Source organism: Galleria mellonella, unplaced genomic scaffold (genome assembly GCF_026898425.1).
Source record: "Galleria mellonella isolate WM207_F2 unplaced genomic scaffold, CSIRO_AGI_GalMel_v1 utg182, whole genome shotgun sequence".
Taxonomy (NCBI): Eukaryota; Metazoa; Arthropoda; class Insecta; order Lepidoptera; family Pyralidae; genus Galleria; species Galleria mellonella.
In genome coordinates, this window is record NW_026442023.1 from 1198600 (window position 1) to 1222559 (window position 23960).

At 33.6% G+C, this 23960-nt stretch overlaps 1 protein-coding gene across 2 annotated transcripts in view; it reads right to left on the minus strand.

The window, feature by feature from the left end:
* Positions 1–23960, minus strand: part of LOC113512870 (tubulin-specific chaperone cofactor E-like protein) — a 40485-nt gene that overhangs the window by 3856 nt on the left and 12669 nt on the right. For both annotated transcript variants that reach the window (XM_026896819.3, XM_026896820.3), the window contains exons 2-5: positions 13551–13801; positions 12380–12882; positions 10085–10184; positions 458–642 (exon numbers count right to left, since the gene is read on the minus strand). In XM_026896819.3, the coding sequence (XP_026752620.1) occupies positions 458–642; positions 10085–10184; positions 12380–12882; positions 13551–13796 (1034 nt within the window). In that variant the 5' untranslated portion in view covers positions 13797–13801. The remainder of the gene's footprint in view (positions 1–457; positions 643–10084; positions 10185–12379; positions 12883–13550; positions 13802–23960) is intronic.

Consider the following 23960-nt stretch of genomic DNA (forward strand, 5'->3'; position numbering starts at 1 on the left):
AAATATGAAATGTATCGATATAATAATGCAACGTCTTACTGTGATGTATATTTATAAAATACACTCTTAACTGTAATCTTAACCAGAGGACGACTTTGTACAAAATGCGTTTGCTTGGACACCTCTGTCCCATTCGTGTTTCTACCGTGAAGGAGTTGTGTTTGCAAGGCTGTGTTACGGTTTGAAGGGTGTGGAATTTACAGGGTACAGAGAAATAACACCAGAGTTCTCAGGAATGAAAACGCATAGGGGTATCATGTGCGAAACAGTATACTCTGTTATGTCCATGGTACTGCTCATGTCAACAGGCGACGGTTACCACTTTCCATCATCATCATCATCTGCATTGTTTACTTTATGATCACAGATTCTCTTACAACGTTTCTTTTACATCTTAGTGCTCCTTTTGGATTTCGGAGTTCCCTTATATATATTTTCATCCAATAAAAACACTCACCGATCCGGCCGGTCGGACTCCGGCTTCTCCATGTAGTATCTGATGAAGGCACGCTCGGCCGCGTCTCTCTCCTCGACTGGCACGGCGCCTCCACCGTTCAAGGTCCTCACGTGCGGCAGCCGCGCCACCAGCAGCAACCGTCGCTCGTGCTCCGTTGACTCGAACCGCTCCCATAATGGCCAACCCTGGAAGGAACGAATTAAATTAAATTCGTAACAAATATAAAAAAATGTACCTGTAAGTGAAATTGTACTAATATAACAAACTAGTTGAACCCTGCAGTTTCACTTGTGTGAATAATATATAAAGTACCTTTTGTGCTAAGGAAGGATATAATCTATCCATGTACCATGTTTCATTCATATCCGTTTAGTAGTATTTGCATGAAAAAACATCTATCCAGACAAACTAACATTTATACCGCCACGAGAAAGGAAGCAGTGGTTCATTCTATGCTAGAACAACAAGGGGAATATAAATAAGTAAAATTGAAGGGAATCTTTTATTTATTTATACAATTACGGTGGCAGTCAAACATTCGCCCGTATGACGATAAAAGGTAACGATGGTACACAAATTTTTACTCTCACATTAACTTCTTTTGATGAGTGATAAACTCTTTTTACATGAATATCTTGACTTCCGTTACGATATTATGGCGTTTTGTCAATGATGTAAGGGGAAAGGGATTGTTAATTATGGGATAGAAAACTCCCATTGCTAGCCATACACCCTATCAGGTCGACCTCAACGCGGTTCCCCCTGAAAATCATTGTGGTGAATTCCTGACGAATTCATCACAAGGCGTCAAATCGCCTGCTTTCATACTCATCTGTCAACTGTCACTGCAGTCCTGTCATTGTATGCCGATAGCGTAGACGGGGTTACCATTCCATTATTATCCATTAAAACTGAATGATATTAAGTAACAGTGAGATAAACAAAATATGGGTAACTGTGACGCAAATAGGTCACTTTGTACTCACATATAAAATACCACATGTGCACATATGAATATAGGTGGAATAAGTAGGTAGCAAACCAATGTGGTTATAACGAGTCTCGTGAAAATAAATTCAAACGGTTGTGAAATATACCCACTTCCAGCGTCTGATATTTCTAAACCATAGAAATGTAAACATATTTTGTTATTTAGTGTGTTAACGCCATTATATTGCTTAAAGTATCCATTCTAAGAGCTTGGATGCAGCCGTATCCGTAGAAAATTTATATTGGATTACCTAGATACATAAATTTTTATATAACATGGAATGGCAATGTTATCTGGTAGACTGATCTGATGGCTGACTGTCTATCTTATAGACAATAACTTGAAATCAAAATTAATAACATACTATTAATATTGTATCTATAAAATTGAACATTTTTTCGAAAGAAATATGTGTCAAAACGTGATAAAAAATGTCTCATACTATCTTGATAGCTGGAACTACAACAAAGACAAACAAACAATAGAATTAGGTTTTTAAAATAATAGCATAAATTAATGTAATGAAGTTCTAGAAGACACAATTATGATACAAATACACAAAGAATAGTAATTTGCAATTTATAATACACAAATAACTTTTTCCTACCGCTTCTTATGTGCTGAAGTTACTTAGAGACCCCCAATAAGAATAGGAATACGGAAAACAAGCCATGAAATGAAAAATATCAGGGTCCAAAAAGCGGCAGATGCCAAATTCTTTGTTTTTATTCCTCTAAAGACCACAAGGTACAAGTTTCCATATAAGGTATCACAGAGCGGATTCGCAGCGATAAGTATCTCCTAGTCGTGTTGATTTATTTGTGAAACATCGTAGCTAGGAAGTTCTCTGGTCGATTTATTCCAAGAACTGACAAAGGAACTTCAATCCTATGCAATGAATTTAAAGCACAAAACGTAATGTAGCTAGTACTTAATGAGATTTCTTTGTTCAAGCCATGAAGGATCACTTCGCGTGTGCTCCAGCAAGTATCGCCGGTTTTGCCTAAAAACGGAAGGCGGAATACTTTAATGCAAATTAATATAAAGAATTTGCATTACAGTTTATCTATACCTACTTAATTAATAAAAAAATAAATAAAAGTCCCGATTGACTCATCATCGCTGAGCTAAAAATACTGATATGTGGGTCCTGCAGATTCTTTTCCATTTTTTTTTCCACTTTCCATTAGGTGGGTCGTCAGCTTGTTTGCCATTCTAAGTTGCATAAAAAAAAAAATTATTTAATGGTTTTTGTGAGGGGTTTTTTAATATTGGCGGAACCTAGTGATCTTAATTTTGTATATAATATCATGTAATGTATATAATCTATGTTTGTGCAATATAAATAATTGACTTTAATTCACTCAAGGAACTGTACAAAGATGGATAAAAGATATGTATATATCAAGAATAACAAGTCGTTTATTTTAACTAAATAAACGTATTCTAATTTCCAATAGTTTTTTAAATCCTCTTCTGTTATTATATCTAATAGATTTTTTCCTATACAAAAATTCTCAAGGACAACAATATAAAATAATTGTTGTTAATGCATGTGTTATATTAAATGCAGGTGTCAAATTTCGGCTCCGTCCCACGCAGTAACGGCTCCGTTCTGAATCATTAGGTCCTATCGATTGCACCGTTTATATGCATTGATGACGGTACACGACTGAGCAGGGTACCCTATGCTAATGTTGGCATTATATGCATACATGTAATGTTCGCATATGTTGTCGTTGGCGAGTTTATTTGATTTTCGAATCGAATATAACGGACTGTTTTGAAGTATTGTTTAAAATGATGCCCACGGCCACTTTTTATCATCGCACCGCTTACCATCAACAGGTTTACCAGAGGGAGACTTTGTACAAAAGTCGATTGCTTGGGTACCTCTGTTCCATTCGTGTTTCTACCGTGAAGCATATAGATATATGCAATTTCAGATGAGTATTTCAAGAATATTAATATTTTTTATAGCAAGTACTTGTTTGCCATTCTAAGTTGTATAAAAAAAAGGTTGCATACAGTGCGGTTTCGGACGAATTTTAAGAATAAGAATATTCCTTATTCAAGTAAACTTAATTACAACCATTTTTGAATGGTCATTATGATTCTACTGCCTATTCGGTGATTGCAATTTCCTCTCTCGAATACTCAGGCTGTGAAATGATCTCCCTTCCGAGGCCTTTTCCAGGGGTTACAATATGTGATTCTTTAAAAAAAGTGCATTATAAAATACCTTAAGAGACGGTTACGTGCACGTGATCCTAGTGTTACAAGCGTCCATAGGCTACAGTAATTGTTTACCATTAGATAGGCTGTTTTCTTGTTTGTGGCATAAAGAAAATTATAGGTATTTACTAATAGCAGAGTTTTTTTACCACTCAGGCAAATAAAATATTAGTATAAGTTTGTTTGCGATGTAGATATGTGGGTGGAGGTACATCAGTCAAAAACATTGTCCGTTCAACGTCATGTGAATCATGATGTGAGTAAACTGGTTGGTCGTTTGTTAACCCACGCAGGTCATATTTCATTTTGAGAGTCTATATTAATTCTGACTGGTGTTTGATTTAAGAAAACTTAATGAAAATGTAAACCAACGAATGATCGACTCGATCATAAAAAAGTCTGCTGAAGTTATTTAGTACTTAGTACAAAGTTAAACAAATAAGTTTACTATTGTAATCTTTTGGAGGAAACAATAAAGAGTATCTATCTATCTATCTATCTATATTGAATGGTTAAATGTTTTCATTTGTTACTAATTATATTTAGAGGATATTTCTGTTATAATTTATATAGAATTTGTTATCTTTTCATTAAGTTTTATTTATTCAAACATACTATAATTAATTATTTTAACTAAAAATTTGAGGACAAAGTACCAAAGTAGACAAAATAAGAAATACAAAATGTTAAAATTTGAATAAACCTTCGACTATGATAATCTGCTTTTCATCTGACTCTAGATACTTATGACGAATATGGAATACCGATAAATTATTTTTGAAATAATAGCTTTTTATTTCCATAAACCACTTAAGGTAGCTGCCATTACAGTGTCTTGTTGCTGTTACATTTAAATTAATTTAGAAAACCAACATTAAAAATCACTGTAGTAGCATTAGTTAACGTATACTTTTTGGTGTAAGATTCCCGATAGATCCGCTATAAGGTTATGTAGCTAGTTTTAAAATCCTCAACAGTAATTGGTTTTGTTATGAGTTTGACATTAAGATATGACGTATAAAGTCAAATGCAACAGCGCGTTCCCTTCACTTTAATGCCTTGCACAACTGCACCAAGCAATATGCTTTCAAACTAGGATTGTATAGTAAAAATTTATTTTTAATAATCTTACACATCAGATCGCTTTGGAAGGAACAAATATGAAGCTTTAGACGTAAGGTCAGAAAATAGTTTCATGCAATTACTATTATGAAATTAGATCAAAGCACATTCTAAATTCTAATGTTGAGCAATATGAATCCTTGTATTAAAATTATAAAGAATTTATTGCAGAACAATCAACTTAATATCGTTGTTTTATATCCAACTTTGAAATATTAAATAGGTACGTAGCACTTCTAAAAGTTTTCTGTTAGAACAAAATGTTTATACAAGTATTTTTGAATAGACATAATTTTATGATTCTAATGTCCATTTGAAATGTAATTATAGCTGAGAAAATCGAATAAGAATCTCGACTGTAGCTTTTTTCAACAAAAATTGATTTTATAATTCTCAATTTGTGTCACATACTAGCAAGAAGAGACTAACAAACAGCAAGTTTGATAGAACAGAAGAGATGTCGGACAAAAGAATTCTAGGAAGAATTAATTATTATTAGGAATATAATTAGTTGAATGAAGAAAAAAAAAGACAAAACATCTACGTAATAAAACTTTCAACAATGGCAGACAGAGAGAGCATAAACTGATACAGAAGTTAAAATCCACTATATATATTAACATATTAAGTGACCAATAAGTTAAAAAATTGTCCCTTGAAAGGGACTCTAATCTTTATGGGGAGAGATATGCACCTGACTAGAGAAGCGATGATAATTAATTATGATGAACGTTAATTAGGGACAAAAGTTTGCATGGACGTCGCAGTTGAGAAACTTCATAATGGTTACAGTCATAATCGTAATAATACGTATAGCGTAAATAATTTCACAATTTGTAGAAAAGCACAAAATTGGTCAACACGGAAGTAAATATTTGATGGAAAAATTGAGAGTTAATTTTATATCTGGTAATATACAAAACAGTAAAGTTAAATTGAGAACTTATTTTTTTAAAGCTCAGTGGGCTATAATTTAAAACTTAAGACGTAGGGTAGAGAGTAGGAAATAAATAAGGCCGTTCTGGTAACCGAGATATTGACAATGTTTGTACAATATCCTCCTCCATTGAGCAAGGTCGAGTAAATCAACTGTGAATGTGAACGACCGACGACGCATGTAATTTATGTTCTGGCCTGCCCTGCATCGTTTCATTTATTGCAATTTCGATGAGTCAGTATCGGTCTTTCCGTTCATTTCAGTTGTTATTTCGTGCAATATAAACTTTAATGCTACCTTGAATCTATCAAGCTTGAAGGTTTTGCTGTCATAATTCTGAAATTGGGTCAATGAACAATTTCTTTCTTTCCATTATTATTTCGCAACTAGTGCAGAAAGATTCCAGATTTCGATACTTTATAATAATTTCCTGTGTAGATATATTGCTATCTTAAACAAAGTACCAATATTAGCCAGAATTGTTACTCATAATCTTTGGGAGTCTATGGACCATGGCAATATTTTTGGTTACCACAATACTCGTTTTGTTTACTGCTAATTACTCATATGAAAGTCCAAATTTAAAAAAAGTATTGATACAAGCTAGATGTGACTATTTCATACATTTCACATTTCGATTTACGTGACAATATGGATTTGCCATTATCATTTCAGCCATTATCCGTCCACTGTAGTACATAAGCCTCTCCCATAGACTGCCATAAAGAACGGTCCTGCGCCACCTGCATCCACTGACTCCCTGCAATGCATTTCAGGTCGTCACTCAATCTAGTGGGGGATCGTCCTACACTGCGTTTGGCCATTATAATAAATAATAAATTTGTATCATTAGTGTTATCAGTTATATATAATAATAAATTAAATTTGTTATAAGTAATACGTTATAGTCGTAACTTCAATGTTATGGAAAGTTAACTTGGACTCAACACTAATGTATCTAACGTAAGTAATGTTTAAGCTTACTCAATCGTAAATTTTCCATTATGTACGTCTAATAAATAAATATGGAACTTAGTATCTATTATTTTAGGTTGCTTTTTGGCATTTTACGACCATTGAATAGTAAAAATGGGTAAAAATGCAAGTTATTTCAGAACATTACATCAGCAAAATAATGACATGCAAGTAGATAAAACACAGATAATAAAAATAACAGTAGAGAGTATCTATTCTCATTTTATGCTGTAACACATTTTTTTATTACCTTCATAACGCGTAATTATAGGACAAAACTTTCTATATTACATTTTTTTGTACGATACTTTACATGAAGTTAAAATTAATTATTAAAAAAAGTTACTATTATAATAAAATTTACAGCACGCTAAACATCAAACTTCATTTCGTTTGAACATACATTACGATATATAAAAAGACACGACAATTTTCCATTACGCGCATTTAAAATCTATGCACTGACATGCACGCACGTGCGTTAAAAAGGAAATGATTGAATTACAATGTTTGTAACGCTTTGATAAACATGCAGTTGCGAGACGGCGGTACCAACCAACGCAGTACTATCATTACTGATAAAGATTCCTTGGTTTGATACGATATTTATTATATACGTGCTCTATTTTAAGAACAAATCGCTAGCATTAGAAAATAAAATTAGTTGATAAAACTGTCAGAAGTACCTAATCTTTTTCACTGATCAAACTAAAATGATTGGAACTTGATTAGTCTAAGAAAATATAACAAGTATGAACTATAATAGCCATATTTATTTCTGCCGACTTTTTTTCTAACAATGTAATCGACGAATAATCTTTCAAACATTACTAACTATGCTTAGCTAGCTTCAAACGTCAGTTAGTCCATCTTTCCAATTACAAATCTATCCTTGCACTTTCTTGCAAAATTAACGTCGTGAATAAAGATAGTTAATTAACTTTGATTGCAGTTTTCTAATACCAGATTGGTTATAACTCAATCTGGTATAAACTTAAGTTCAAATGTAAAGGTAGCAGGACCTAATTGACGTTTAATAGTATCCAGCATTGAAAGTAATGCCTTAATGGACGGTGTCTGTAAATGTAGGCCAACAAATTACGCTTGCAATTCGTAAAGCGCTTGCAATAATAAACCTAACTGCATAACGTAATCAGCTACAAGGTCTTAACTAAGAATGTGTGTCATCAACATCATCTTAAGTCTACTTCTATCAATTTTATGGTTAAAGAAGCAGAGTAGGTATATTTTCTATAGGTTACTGGGAAATATCCGGCACAAAGGACCAATTTGGAAGTGTAATAGCTGTTGTTTCCTACAGAAAAATGGGTAAAGTGGACAATACAAACAGCGGTATTAATGAGGGCGGCTAACGATTAAAAAGAGTGTCAAATATTATGGGCAAAATTGCTAAATTCTTGGAGGATACTGATTTAATCGACCTTAAAAAGGGGATTCTAATCATGATTATATTATTTGAGCATTTTTTGACGACATTAGTCGTTAAGCTTTTGAAGTGACAAGACTAATAATTTGCCAAACTGAATGTTCATGATATTTTGTTAAAACTGAACCGTCCTCTTTTTTATCAATGTTAGGACCCTTTTATATTGTCATGTTGTTTATTTATTACGCCATTTTTAGTAGTCATAGTGATCGAGAGTCCTCAGTCTACGCACTTTCACATTCCACGTTGCGTGACGGTCACATAGCGAATGTAAGATCCAGAAAGGAAAAGTGACTTTATGTTTTTATGTGCATGAACTATATTCGTTCACATTTGCGTCAGTACGTTTTATATAGTGTAGAGTTAAAAAACCGTTTTGTTTGGGGAAATGTCATAGGGTCGCCCCTGAACTTCTACTTTTTATGACCACACGTGCAAAGTGCATGCATTATGTACTTTGTAGGTCGTTGCTATTTGTGCATAACAAAACTTTCTGCCACAGACGTGATATTATGTAGGTACTAACTTACTTAGATTTATGCTTTCTATGCCAGCGACAGGGTTACTTAATCGTCGTTTTATTCTCGACATTCTCCGTGGCTTAATTTGAATTTTTTTTCAAATGCTAATCCTATATCACGTGAAGAGGTTGATTGAATAAATTACAATGAACTCATTGTCTAGATTCCTTTAATATAGGCATCTTAGCTTTGAGACACAGCAATTAGTGTGATTATAAGGTAGTTACTGTAATAATCTATACGACGAATTGATTATGAGACAGGCAGATAGAAACGAGCAGCGGTCTTCATCCTTACATAACTCTCTTGCTCTATCCAATTTTATAACTGGTCTCGTGTACATTTGCCAGTTCTGGAGAGATTCGCCTTCTTAGTCATCAAAATGCTTTTCTTTTATTACAATCAGTTCATTTACCTTCTATTTCACCTCTCATATTTCACGTGCCATCATTGCACACCAGGAAGAACCACAACGAAGTATAAAATGTCAGTAAATTTTTTATATTGTTTATAGTGTTTATTTTACTGCAAATTTATTGATAATATCTACATACATACATCTATTTATAGTCTGTTGTATCATATAAATTGATTCTCAAGGTTGCCAATATGATAAAAGTCCCAAATCTTCCTGGTACGTAAGCGCGTACGTTGTGCGAACGTGACGCAATTACGCGTGCCCGGAGTGTTAGGTATTCGTTGTGTAATCAGTACGAGTCAAGTAGGCCGCCACTATATCGGGAAGACCTTAACCCGCATTGTGGAGCTCCCGAGGGATACAACCCGGATAAATCAAGACGCCGCAGCGTCGAAATAGCGCGCCCGTTATCTGGACATCTTTAAATCGGAAGCGTTTCAATGCTACTGTCATCGGGGTTTGGAACGAGCGATACTTGGCAGGTGTTATACAGTTCAGTTGTTCGACAATTAGGCACATTCATTATAATAATATTATATAAGTAGGCAATGAGATGTTTTATAATTGACTGGATTAAACTATGATCATATAAAAAGAAAAAGGAATTTTATCAAATATAGTAAATAAATATATTATTTACGATATCTGATGTATTTTATAATGAATATTTATAATCTATAGTTTTATTGACTAGTAGAGAATGCTACTAGCAATAAGTCCGCCTGGTGTATCATATTTCCTTTTGATCAATAAAGTTATTTAAATAAATAAAAAAATAATAGATGTACAATAAAAAAAGCAAACATGATTAATTTCATACTTTTTTTGAATTGTTGATTTTATCAATTAACATGTATAATGTTTTGTAACGTATTTATTCTTGGTTATTTTTCTTGCCTTTTTACATGTTTTTTATTTAACTTCACTTATTAGTATGTAATGTATGTTTAAAAGTTATGATAATTTTTTAAGCCAACTTACCTGTACCCGTAAACTTTTCAAGGCGGGGAACCGGGCAAGTCGATCCACTTCATCCCACGTGGCCAGCCCGGTGTTGTTCAGGTTAAGGAACCTGAGGTGACTGGAATGTCAAATGCAAAATATTATTACGAGCCCTCTGGTGATATTTATACATTGTAAGAGGCATATTACACTACCAAAATTGGGTACAGAGTTATGCTAAATTCACAGATCCTAATATAAATAGATGCCGCATCTACACGTTATTTATGTAGCAGCGTTTGACCCTAAATTATGTGCAATAGAGCCTAATTACCTCCGGCTATATTTCGATTCAGACAGTTGGTATTTTCGGAGAGGCTTAGTAAAAAATTAGTGTTTATTAATAAACTATCGAACCGGCCCAGCTTTTGGGCAAAAGAAATATGAATTAGTTTTAATAAGTTAATTTTTGATATTTTGGGTTACATTATTGTAATTTTCGCAGAGATCTAAATTTTTTTAAATAATATATATATTTTACAAAAAAAAAAATCTTTTTTTATAACAATATTACAGATAACATTACTTCATTAGTGGCATCATAAAGTTTATTAGTGACAAGGTTAATTTTCAAGTAAGTTGACGGGTATTTGTGGCGTTTATCAATTTGTGAAGCTGTAAATGGATTTAAAAATCAATAAAACCTTTATACATTTATAAAATCTTACAGCATAAGAGTAATCGAGTGTGTATGTTACACCCTGTGTTTATGACAGTAAGGTACACATTACATAAAATAATAATCGTCTAACGGCGCATTACAATGGGTCACGTCTATTCAGTCAGTAGGTCAATGGCAATGACTACAGATAATGTCAGTTTGAGATAATGAATTCGAATTTTGCAATACAGATATACATATACTTTATTATTATAGATATGATCAACAAAGCATAATTCATGTGGCTACTTACATTTTCTTACTATTTTTTTTCACAGTCATATAAATATATACTCGTATCTTTAAGTCCAGTAGGTAGTAGTAAGTAGAGATAAAACTATACACTTGTATTTTTTCAACTCTTCCCTTGTGTTACAAGACGCATTATTAATATTATACATGCGGGGGGAAAGGGATTGTTAGCAATGGAGTTTGACAGCCCCATTGCTAGCAATATGCCTTATTAGGTCGACCTCCACGTGGTTCCCTCTGGAAACCATCGTGAACAATTCTTGTTGAATTCGTCACGATGGGCTAACTGACCTACTTCATTCTCATATATCATCCTTCACTGGTACCCTGCCGGTGTATACCGATAGCGCAGGTGGGGTTACCATTCTATTATCATCCATTAAAAAAAAATTATACATGCGATATTTTGTAACGATAGATGGATAGGTGAAAGGATGGTTGGATGTTTGTTACTCTATCACGCAAAAACTAGTGAACTGATTTGGATAAAATTTGGTACATGGGTAGGTTATATCATAACTTAGCAGATAAGATACCTTACATACTGATTCATGTGGGCGAAGTCGCGAAATATGACTACAAAGGAAATATATAAGAAAATTTTGTATTACATTCCAAAATAGGTATTCGAATGAAATGGAGGCTTCCATACTATTATATATTCCCAGGCGTCGTTATCTGATAGTTGAAATTAAAATAATACTCAATTGACCATATGTCGTGGGTACAGGGTCGCATGAATAATAAGACAATAAACTATTAATACAAAAATACAATCAACAAACATAGTTTCTTACACACAAATAACAGTTAAATTAAGAACCACCTACGTTTTCTTGTAAATACAAATACGTTATAAAATCCGAAAACTACACGAGAAACAACACTAGTTTTACTCATAATATAAATATGAAATTTAATTTACTACTCAATCACGTTCCAACGGCTAAACAGATTTGATTGAAATTTAGCAGACAAATGGACTACCTGTATTATCCTGGATCTAATCTTTGTTTAATCCACGAAGCTGTGAGTTACAGTTAATAAACAATAAATTACCAAAAGTGAATACTTAAATCATCATCATCATATCAGCCTTTAACTGTCCACTGTTGAACATAAGCCTCTCCCTTGAGGAGATTTGCCAATAGTTACCACTCTTGGCAGGCGGATTAGCAACCGCAGTCTGGGCTTTAGAGATGTTTTAAGAGGGACGCTGCTGCCCATTCCTCGCCTTGTCTTAGTTGGCTCTAACGACATTCACGGGAAAGGAAGGGGTGGCCTATTCTATGCCGGGACCACACGAGCATAGTTAAATATGCCTAGTAGAAGAATAGAGTAGAATAGTTTATAATACTTACGGAAATGCATCGTGACTCTTCTTATTCCCATTATCATCCTGACATTTCTCACACGGGTCCGGTTCTAACGTGGTTATGGGACAGTCGTTTAACAGTAACGTTTCTAAATTTGGGAAGGCGTAACCCAGTTTTGATATTTCCCTCCAGCTGCTAACAGGGTTTCCGGAGAAGTGGAGCTTCTTCAGTTGCTCATGAACAGTATCTGTGGTCTCGATGTTGAGACGGGAGCACTCCTCGCACCGATCCTTCTCATTCACCTCGTTCCCACTCAAGTCCACGTATGAATACTCATTAAGGCTCAAGTGCAACTCTTCGAGAGCTGGCAGAGCTTTGAGCAAGGCGTGGACACTGGGCCAGCCAACGTACGTGGAGTTCAGCACGAGGTGGCTCAGACTATCCCATCGCGGTCGGAGAGCTTGGGCCGCCTGGATTTGCGCTGAGAGGCGGTTGAAACTTAGATTCAGGAAGCGTACCCGCGGCGTTTGCTCCAAAACAGCGAAGACCTAAAAGATTTCATATATAAATAAACAAAATTCTCTTGTGATTAAAAAAAAAACTCCAAATGATATAGCGTTTGAAACTATGAACCCGGTCTCTAGAGCCAATTGACTAAGGAGTTATTGTCTCTCAAAATACTCACTTTGAATTCCTCTATCATTAACTTGACGTTACTTCGGGTATATATTACATTACGCGCCAGGGATAGTAGATAAACAGGACACGTATCTATATTATCGCAATGAGCAGAATACTTAAATAGACAATGCATTCTTAGAGTGGCATCAAGATGTTCGAGTATTAGAAAAATTCGAAGTCAGTTTGTTAATCGATTTACTGGTATAATTTTACTCAATTCACCAGAGGGAGACTTTGTTCAAAAGTTGTTTGCTTGGGCATGTTTGCATGGCTGTGTTTCGGTTTGAAGGGTAGGATATGGCAGTGAATTAATAGGGTACAGAGGAATAACACTTGAGGCCTCAGGATTGGCAACGCATGGGGAGTATCATGGGCGAAACTATATACTCTGTTATGCCCATGTACTATGTACTGCTCATGTCTATAGGCGACGCTTATCACTTTCCATCAGGTAAGTTGTCAGTTTATTTGTTATTCTATGTTCTATAAAAAAAGTATAGTGTGCGCGAGTTTTAATAATAAGAAATATACTCACCTCTTGCCATTCAGTGAGTTTGTTATTAGCAATATCTAGTTCGACGACGTCAGCACATTTGTCGGCGAGGGCGCACGGGTCCCCAGCGCAATCTATGTCGCAGTCATTCAGCACCAATAGCGTGGGCACACTCAGACGGGGCGAACGCTTTGGCACGAATATGGCAACCGGCATATCGTCGATGGGAGGGTTTACTTCGCCCTTGGCGCCATATTTGCGCTCTAAGGCTTCTAACAGTGACGGCATTGTACCTGAATGAATAAGAAAAGATTTTTGGTTAGAAACTACAAAGCATATAAAATTTAGGTATACTTATACATACTTAGTTTAGGGGAAAGCTTAAATTGGGCAGTAATATGTTAATTGACGTATTATAGAAAGGATAGCATATATCGTCCTTATTGTCCTAGTTGCACTTAAATACCTATAACAGTGATAGTATTGTACCTGAATGTACGAGAACTGTTTTCTCGTCAAAAAATATACTGGTTATGATTATGATAAAAAATTGTCATGTTTAATTTTGGCGAACGTTTGGATTGGGTACACATATTGCAAGTATATCATATATGGGAAGGTTCATGTCAAATTACCTTAAAGATTTTAAAATAAGAGCATTTTACTGAATTAGAGAAATATTCTTTGTTGAAAACTATTGTCTTGCTCGCAAACCAAAATACTTTGTGTATGAGAAATAATCCAGATAATAAATACTTCGAACATTCAGCACGATGTCAAATAAAAGTTCGTATCCGAAAATAAGCCGATCGAGAATCAAACCTGGGGCATCGTAAAGAACCGTGCAAAAGCCTATTGTGCTCCAAGGTTGGCAAAACTACTAGAGACTAGATTAGATAAAGGCATGTTGTTTTACACAATGATAAAACAAAGACGTGCATCACAACAGGAAGTAAATATATGAAACATACGCATTGTGTAGGATCTGATTAGATTATAACTACAAAAACGTTTCTAACAGTGCATATTTATGTTTATTGAATGCCCATATGGAGGCAAAGAGGAAGTTAGGTTAGGGTTCGACGATTCTTACACAGAAAAAATCTATATAGCTTTAAAGGATATAACAATTAAAGATTTTTTTTTAATGAAAGCGACTCCTTCACAAAATTTGTATGACACTAACATGAAACCCTTTTGATTAACAAAATAATCATTAGAAAGTTAGTTAAAATTTGGTTTACAATACTAGTGTATTTTTTTCCAATTTATTTTAAAAAGACACCAAAAGGTGTTTGAGTATTTTTAAGAGACTTCAAGAAGGACGGCGTTTTATTCGATTAATTTTGATAATTTATGATTCGGTAATTAGTTTGATTTTTTATTTGTACTCGTATGTTTACTTGACCAAATCAAACCTAAGTTTGACAAATATTTTTGCAATCAATACGGTTTGTTTTGGTGCCATACTAATCCTGTCACGACTATTTTTTGCGAATTACAATCTACTCGTTGTGGCACACAATCTCAAATTATGAGAACATTCTGTCATGAATTTAATACTAAGTTCGTATTTCCATCGAGTTCCTACCTTTATAGGTACAGCTAATTTTAGAAATTAAAGTTTTAAAAGTGAAAATCCAAGTATAAGAAATTTGCCTTTACATATTGCAATAGTGTCATAGCGAACAATAATTATATTGCAGACTGAAGGTTGTAATTAATGAGCCAATTAAGGTGTTTCCTGAATCAATTGCAGCAAACGTTAGCCTAGTAGTGACTAGTACTCTCTATAAGTATTTTTAACTTATAAAGTACTGATTGTTTTACAAGAGCACTTATATAAAAATTGCTTACAAAATATTTTATTAAAATTTTTACTGATCACTTATTTGACTTACTAATACATCAATGAGTAATGATATATAATTATATATATAATTTCATCGATACAGGTATAGATTTTAAAATTGCTGTCAAAGAATGAAAGAAAAATGCTGTCATAATGATAAAATTTTTGGTCCTTTGAACGTTTTATAGTGGTGCGTTTATGACGAACGAAACGTCTCTTTCTTATTTGAATTTAGGACCAAAATTATTATTATTAAATGATTAGATTCTCTGACTCTTATTGATAAACGAAGCAAACGATATTTACTACTTATATATATTTATACTCTTTAATATTAATAAACTTTTTTTTCTCTTCTTTTTTGCTTTATTTTTATTTTTATGTAACTATTGAACATTTATTGAATGTCTGCATTTGTTTGATTATTATTAGTAGTTAAAGTACGCCAGTTAAATTATGAATGTTGTGCTCGCCTTTTGTAGGTACTTGTGACAGATCTTTTATACAGTTTATATTAAATGTATTGCTGTGGTATGGTTTAATAAACAAATAAAATCAATTTGAGAAAAACAATTAGGTTTAGCACACTGCGAAATTACCCGTATGTGCTCAATCTATCGTGTCTTTATTGGCGTTGGCTTTAAAACGGTTCAGGCATAAGCAAATTAAGACGACCTTCTTCAATCATTCTCAAAGTATGTATTAGTCATGTTTTAAAACTGTAATTAGCACAACACTTTTGTAAGATATTTTATCTTAAATTTGCGTAGACAACATTCAAGAATGTTTATTGTTTTGTGGTACTTATTAAAAGTAACAAGAATCTACAGAAAAATCAATCAAGTAATTTTATGGTTTTGGTTGTGTCGTAATAAAATTATACCTTAATTTTAAACAAATACCTCCGTTTAAACCTACTGTAAAAAGAGGATTGATTTTAAAACCATGTACCTTTTATCCACTTAATTTATTTCATACGACTATATATTACACTTTATATATCCGGCCTAGTTTCTGGGTGTCTGGGTAGATAGAATTTCCGTGAATAACATATATCCTATGTTACTCTCTAATACTGTAGACTTCTATAGGTGAAAGAATTTTTAAAATCAATTGAGTATTTTTCAGTTTATCCATTACAAACAAAATACTTGTCTTCTTATAGCTAGATTGTGGTTAGATTAAATAGATCAGACTGGCAGATTATTATAGAGATTAGAGAGACTAGCAGTTAGTTTATATCTAGTTAATCACTACCAGAGCTAGTCTATAGCTAGCTAATCACTAGTTGTTATACGTTTATTCAAAGCCAAATATTTTTTCAAACTTTCACATTTATAATATTAGTAGGATGTTACGGCATATGAACAAAAATTTGCCCTTATTCTTATGGTTACGGTCACATCACAGATTATATAATCGTTACTGCATTGTGGTTACCGCTTTCCAGAAGGGCCGATTGTCAATGGAATTAAAAAAATACCAAAACGGTTAATTATTTTCAGACCTAATTTCCTTTAATTTAATAGTTACAAGGTTGGCTGGGAGACTTTTTATAATGGAACAAGGTCTGCTGTTTACTGACTGTGTGTTTATGATTTACATTTTAAGATTACAATAATATTTTTTAAATAAATATATAAAAATATTTTTTTATTCAAATAAACTTAATTATAATTATTTTTTTAAAAACTATTGCCCAGTTCAGAACGCGATTTCAGCCGAGAAGACGGGCAAGAAACTTAGCTGTTGTTTTTTTCATATAAAATCAATACATTGAAAACTTCAAAGAGATTGTTTCGCTATTTGAAGATATACAAAACATACTTTTTAAATTTACATTTAACCTCTTGAAACTAATACTCCATACGTCTTTATGCATTAGGGTTAAAGATTACCAAATCTACATTATGCTTCAAAAATTTGTGTAAAACAGCGTCTGAGAAAAACGCCGATGATTAATGAAAATCGTTAATCTATAGAAATATTAACGGTTACCAAACAGATTTCACGACAAAAGACATTAAGTCATTTTAGTTTCAACAATCAGCCGAACGCCAGGAACAATATTTAGAAGGGGCATTGCAAAACGGCTGGATTGCAGAGGCCGTATCGTGACTGCACCCAAGGTCGCATCATGCACTTAATGAATATAATTAGAAATATCATGTTATGTGTCCAGACAAATGGAAGTAGAATTAAAAGTATTAGAGGCTGACACAGCTACTACACTCTTGGTTTACCTTCCAGTCCATAACAAATTCTGCGGCTTTGTTTCAATGCTATTAGGAATGGTAAATGTAGTGTATGCATAATGACAGTCTTTTCTTTATTATGTTTGTATCGATATTTTTACATCTCTTCATTCATTATTATAACCTGTACAAAAACTATGTTGTCTCATTCATACATAATCCCAGATATTAAGTATATAGTAAATACGTTTACGATTCATGTCAAGTTGTTTTTCATTCAGAAATGAATAAAATATATCATGTGGGACAACGATATAGATAAATTTGATTATTTTAAAGTACCTTGTATCATTCATATACTGTTATTCCTAAAGATTAACTCTTTATCATAAAAACTAAAACCAATTTTAACTATGTGTTTTGTCATCTTCTTTCAAATTGGAAATTTAGCGCAAAAGAAAGAGATAAAACAAGTCAATAGCTAAAATAGGTTTTAAAGACGTTAGACGTTTTTATGATAGGTTTTTAAGCGCGGAGAGTGAGAGCTTGTATTCATGTTAAATTTCATCACCGGCGATAGATGTACCAAACTGAATTATTCTTCGGAAACACACAGTTCCGTGTTCTAAAAAAAGGTCAAATTTAACAAAGAATAACTCATGATTACACAATGAGTATAAATACTCAAAGCCGCTGACGATTTCATTACTCAATATTCTTCTGATAATATTTTACATCTTCATATACTTTCACATACTTTAATATTAATAGAATCAGAGTTTACATTTAAGTCATAGTATAATTTACTCGTATATCGTGTTGCCGTGTAGTTCCGGCATAGTAGTAGTCCTTCCTTTCCCGTGGGTGTCGTAAAAGGCGACTAAAGAGGACGAGGTATGGGCAGCAGTGTCTCTTTCAAAACGTCTCCAAAACCTAACTGCTGTTGCCAATTCACCTGCCAAGCGTGGCAACTACTGGCAAAAACTCCCAAGGAGTAAGCTTATGTTCAGCAGTGGTAGTTAAAGGCTGATATGATGATGAAAATGACAATGTATGGATGAGCGATCAAATAATTTACGTTGAGTTACGCGCAATGAATATTTTTTCAATTATTAATTCAATTATTACAAAAAGTAATCATTATATTGATTAACTTTATTGCGGAACAAACTTGTAATAATATACATGTGTCTGAAGACACGTTATGAGATCATTAGCTGGCGATATTACAAAGACCTTTATATTAATTACACGCATCTGACGACGTCTGAGGCGCGAACACATTTTGCGTAATTGAGTTCCCGAGTTTGATTTTCGATCAGAGATTTGTAAAATAAATTTTCCAACATTTTTTATTAAAATTTTCGTAAGTACTGTAATAACCTATCGGTTTAACTTACGTGTAATTTGATCAAGAGAGTGCGACTAGTTTCTGAACCATTTGGGACCCTTAATCTTAAGTGCGAACGCTCACGTTCAGTCACTCAAGATTAAAGGCCCGTATGGTCCTGAAATTAGTTGAGCTTTCCCAAAATTTGTTTTAATTTTGTGTCTTTTAGATTGTTCCCAGGTAAGAAAATTCCATGATTAATAGTAAATTTTTCCCTGATTTCTTTGTTTTTTTTTTTCTTTAAGTATGTGATAATGACGCCATTTTTTTAAATCAATAGGGTTTATTTCTTCATTGCCGAAATACATTTGCACTTTTAATAGCACCTTGACCACTGTGTTAATATTCTTTAAATAATGACCTGGTAGTGTATTACTTATTTGCTAAATAAAGTTCCGGGTTTGATACTTCTGATGTTACTTAGTATTACCCGACTACGGCGAAGCAAAAATGAGGGTAAATGCCCGTTCACGTAGACCGGCTTGAAGGAGAGCAGATATTGATCGCGTTAAGAGATCATTGAAATAAGGTTTATTTTTACATCTTACTTCTTTTGTTAAACGAGAATGTTCGAGAGCCGAAAAAAAAGAGAAACAACACCAGTATACAAGTATCAAAGCTTTGATAATTTAGTAAATACCCAAAATGTTATTTTCTTCAAACATTTCTGCAATTGTTTCATTATTCCAAAAATAAAAGAATTTATCAAAATCCAAATTAATAAAAACAATAAATTGTAATTATTTCAAAATTACAAAAATTGGGTTAGGCATTTAGTCTTTACATACGCCAAAGTTTTGGGGGAAAAAGATTGTTAGGGTTTAACTGCCCCACTGCTAGCGATTTATCCATTACTAACCATCCCTTCCCCCTACTACTAGCGATAGGGTGCTATTAGGATGACCTCCACGTGGTTTCCCCTGGAAACCATTGTGGTTAATTCTAGTGGAATTCGTCACGTCGTAGGCTAACTGATCTGCTTTACCTAACATGCCTCATTGGTGTTCCGCCATCGTATACCGATAGCGCAGGCGATATTAGTGTTTCATTATCACTCATTAAAAACATACGCCGAGGTACAATCAATTAAAATAATACAGTTAAATTTAAAAGATCTTTTTTATATATCAAAACCAATTTATTTAATCTAAACACGGTAGCAACAGATCTTTATTAATTGATAATATAGCGCTATGGGGGGAAAGGGATTGTTAGTAATGGAGATTGAGAATTATTAATCCTATTGCTAGCAATATACCCAACTAGGTCGACCTCCTCGCGGTTCCCCCTGGAAACTATCATGATTAATTTCTGATGAATTCATCATGATGGGCTAACTGGCCTGTTTTCATCCTCATCGATCACCCTTCACTGGTGCCCCGCCAGCGTATCCCGTTAGCGCAGGCGGGGTTACTATTACATTTTCTACCAATAAAAAAAAATATAGCGCTATATGTATGTTATTTTAATTTAGCCTAAACATGCACGAGTACAAGAGACGTAGACATTTATTACACTTCAGGATTACATGAAATGATTATGCTGTATGAAGACTGTTTGCACAATGATGGTCATCGTTGCCAAACTGTGGTTATGTGTAACAACATGAGCATTATACGCGCTGTTTCAAATCTGGAACGGGATTTATGTGTCATATCGCGTTTATGAGTTATGGAAACGTTCAGCGCTGCGTTCAGCCGCTAGATTATCTATTACGAAATTTGTAATGATTTCCTCAGTTGAATAACTGACAGTATTCCGGTAGTGTTGCATTTATGACAGTGTAGGCATAATGTGAATGTTACTTAACAGGCCTACCATAATAATAATAATATTAATATGTAATATCACACTCTAACAATTATTATTGTATGTTGAAAAAATTATACACATTCTAGAAGATGGATTAAACATCACTTGATTATAATATTTTTTTTTAATTTCTCATTAATTATTATGACACAACTTTCATATTTTAATAATATTTCTATGAAATGAAAAGAAATGAAATTGAATTAAATTAAATGAAATATTTATTTGCTTTAAACAGACATTTGACATTATAAGGGCCAATAAAGGTAAACATAAATAAATTGTCAAATGTCCAATTTATTTATGTTTACCTTATTTTTAGGTTCACAAAACTTTAATTGATATTTCTACTATCAAAATTAAGGAGTCTTTTCAATTTTATATATCCTGGACATCTTGATTCTCTATATACTTATTTATTATCAATTTCAATTTAAACTCGAAATTCTAGCTGTAACTTTTGATCCTAATTGCTGGCAAACTAGTCTTACTTCCACTAAAAATATGTAAAATCCATCACAATTCAAGTATTCTTTAAACTAAAAAAAAAAAAACCGTATTAAAAATTGCAATTTTTTAGTAATTCCAGAGTCATATATGTAAATACTTGAAATATATAAGGGGGAAAAGGGATTTTCAGTAATGGAAACTAAGAATCCCATTGCTAGCAATATACCCAACCAGGTCGACCTCCTCGCGGTTCCCCCGGAAACTATCATGGTTAATTCCTGATGAATTCATCATGATGGGCTAACTGGCCTGTTTTCATTCTCATCTATCACCCTTTACTGGTGCTCCGCCAGCGAATCCCGTTAGCGCAGGCGGGGTTACCATACCATTTTCACCCATCAAAAAGAAAATTGAAATATATACACCATACACAAAGTGTGGTAAAAAAGTGTACGTATTGGAACTAGAACATGAAATTAATGTATAACCTTGACATTATTGTAGAATGTTCCGTTCCGTCAGTTTTATGGGTAATACAAATATTAATATCGTGTTTATACCTACGATAAACTCCAATGACGCCGTAGATAGAAGTTTGATGTACATATCTAGTATATTACGTACGGGAGGAGGGGGAGGGATTGTTAGAAATGCGAACTACTGGTCCCATTGCTAGCAATATAGCCTGTTGGGGCTCGACCTCCACGTTGTCCTCCCTGGAAACCATCGTACTGAATTCCAGGTGTATTCATCACGATGGGCTAACTGACCTATCTTATTGTCACCTATCATCCGTCATTGGTGCCCCGTCAGAGTATACCGTTAGCGCAAGTAGGGTTACTATTTCATGGTTATCCATTAAAAAAGTACCTTAAGTACCTACCTATGGGTATTTTAACAGTCTGGTGTTGGATTGGACATTTTTTCGTAAATGTAGGCAAAAATAAGCCTTTATTTTTTTGGGTGTATATTTGAAAGAAATTATTAAAATCTTAGATTTTGAGAATTTTATTTTCTATCGTGCATCACAACTAAGTAACACATGGGAGTCGTTTTTTTGGAACGCAATTTTTCTAAATCTTTAAAATTAAAATTTCAGTTTTTATTATAATGTCAAATATGAACTAATTTTCCTATAGATTTAAGTCAAAATTATTATGATTTTAGTTTATAATGTCCCATAAAATAGTAATTTCGCGAAATTATCAAATTAAACTATTAAGTTAGTTAAATTTAAAGAAATGGTACATTGTATAATAGTAGATTATGAAAAGTTGTTAGAATTACTACGAGTAAATAGGGTTTAATAACTTTATCGACTATTTCAAATTTTGTTTTTGCATTATGAAAATACAATCATCACTATTTTTTACATTCAACAGCTCGAAAAAATATCTAATAGTTATTGCATTAAAAAAAATTACTATTATGTAATTTATTAAACCGGCGTGCACGTTAATTCCATTGTATAGTTTACAAGTAGTAAAATATAAAAAAAAAAAATTATCATGCATGTTTGTACCTTTATTTTATACTGGTTGTCATTCAAATTACTACAAGGCTTTTAGATAACTAGGTATATACCGTATCCAAGTATCAACAATATGAATCAACATCGACGAGCTACTCTTAAAATTCTATAGTTAATTTAAGATAATATTGTTACTTTGTCAAATCATAGCGTGGTTGGAATAAAGGACCTGCCAATCAACACTATTAAAATGACCATCTCTTTTATGAAGATTGTGCGTGACTGGTGTAGGTACCAACGCACCATAGAGTAATCGCAACATTATTGACGAAACTAGAAAAAGAATCCATGCAACCACCTTGATGTATCAATCAACATAATAAATTAATACTTCTGGTGTTGTACAACTAATTATTTAATATACCACCTTTAAAATATCGACACCATAGGCATTTTTTTTATGGGTAAAATGGGTATGGTAACCCCGCTTGCGCTAACGGGATATGCTGGCGGAGCACTAGTGAAGGGTGATAGATGAAAATGAAAACAGGCCAGTTAGCCCATCTTGATGAATTCATCAGAAATTAACCATGATAGTTTCCAGGGGGAACCGCGAGGAGGTCGACCTGGTTAGGTATATTGCTAGCAATGGGATTCTCAGTCTCCATTACTAACAATCCCTTTCCCCCACCCACCATAGGCATTATAAAAGACTTAACTGGATATATGGGGGGGGGGGGGGGTTTTGTAATAGGGATATTATTTCCCATTGTTAGCTACAAACTTTCGACTAATCGGCTAAATGATCTGCCTTCATTCTAATCTTTCACCCATGATTGGTGCACCGCACATTGATTACCGTTAGCATAGACGGGTGCACCGTTCCATCTTAATCTATTAAAAAAAGCTAGTTGCATAGGTTTTGTAGAAACTTTTTTTTTGACCAAAGTGCCTGAATTCATTCTCACCATCTCTAACTAGGGCCTAATTTAGCGTATATCGATAGCACAGGCGGCGTTATCAATTCATCTTCATTATAAAAAAAAAAATATATCATCATATAACGTACACCAACACAATATATTATAATATCAATTCGGTATTTGAACTAAATGTAGTTAAAACGCGTACAATGTTTACTACCAAAACAAGGACACGAAGGGCAAGGTTACCGTGCCGTACGCAAATTGTGACGGACACCACTGTTTGCCGACACCAGGGCAATTTACATATTGACTGGTTATCCGCGTCATGTTTACGCCTACTGTATTACCATCGACGA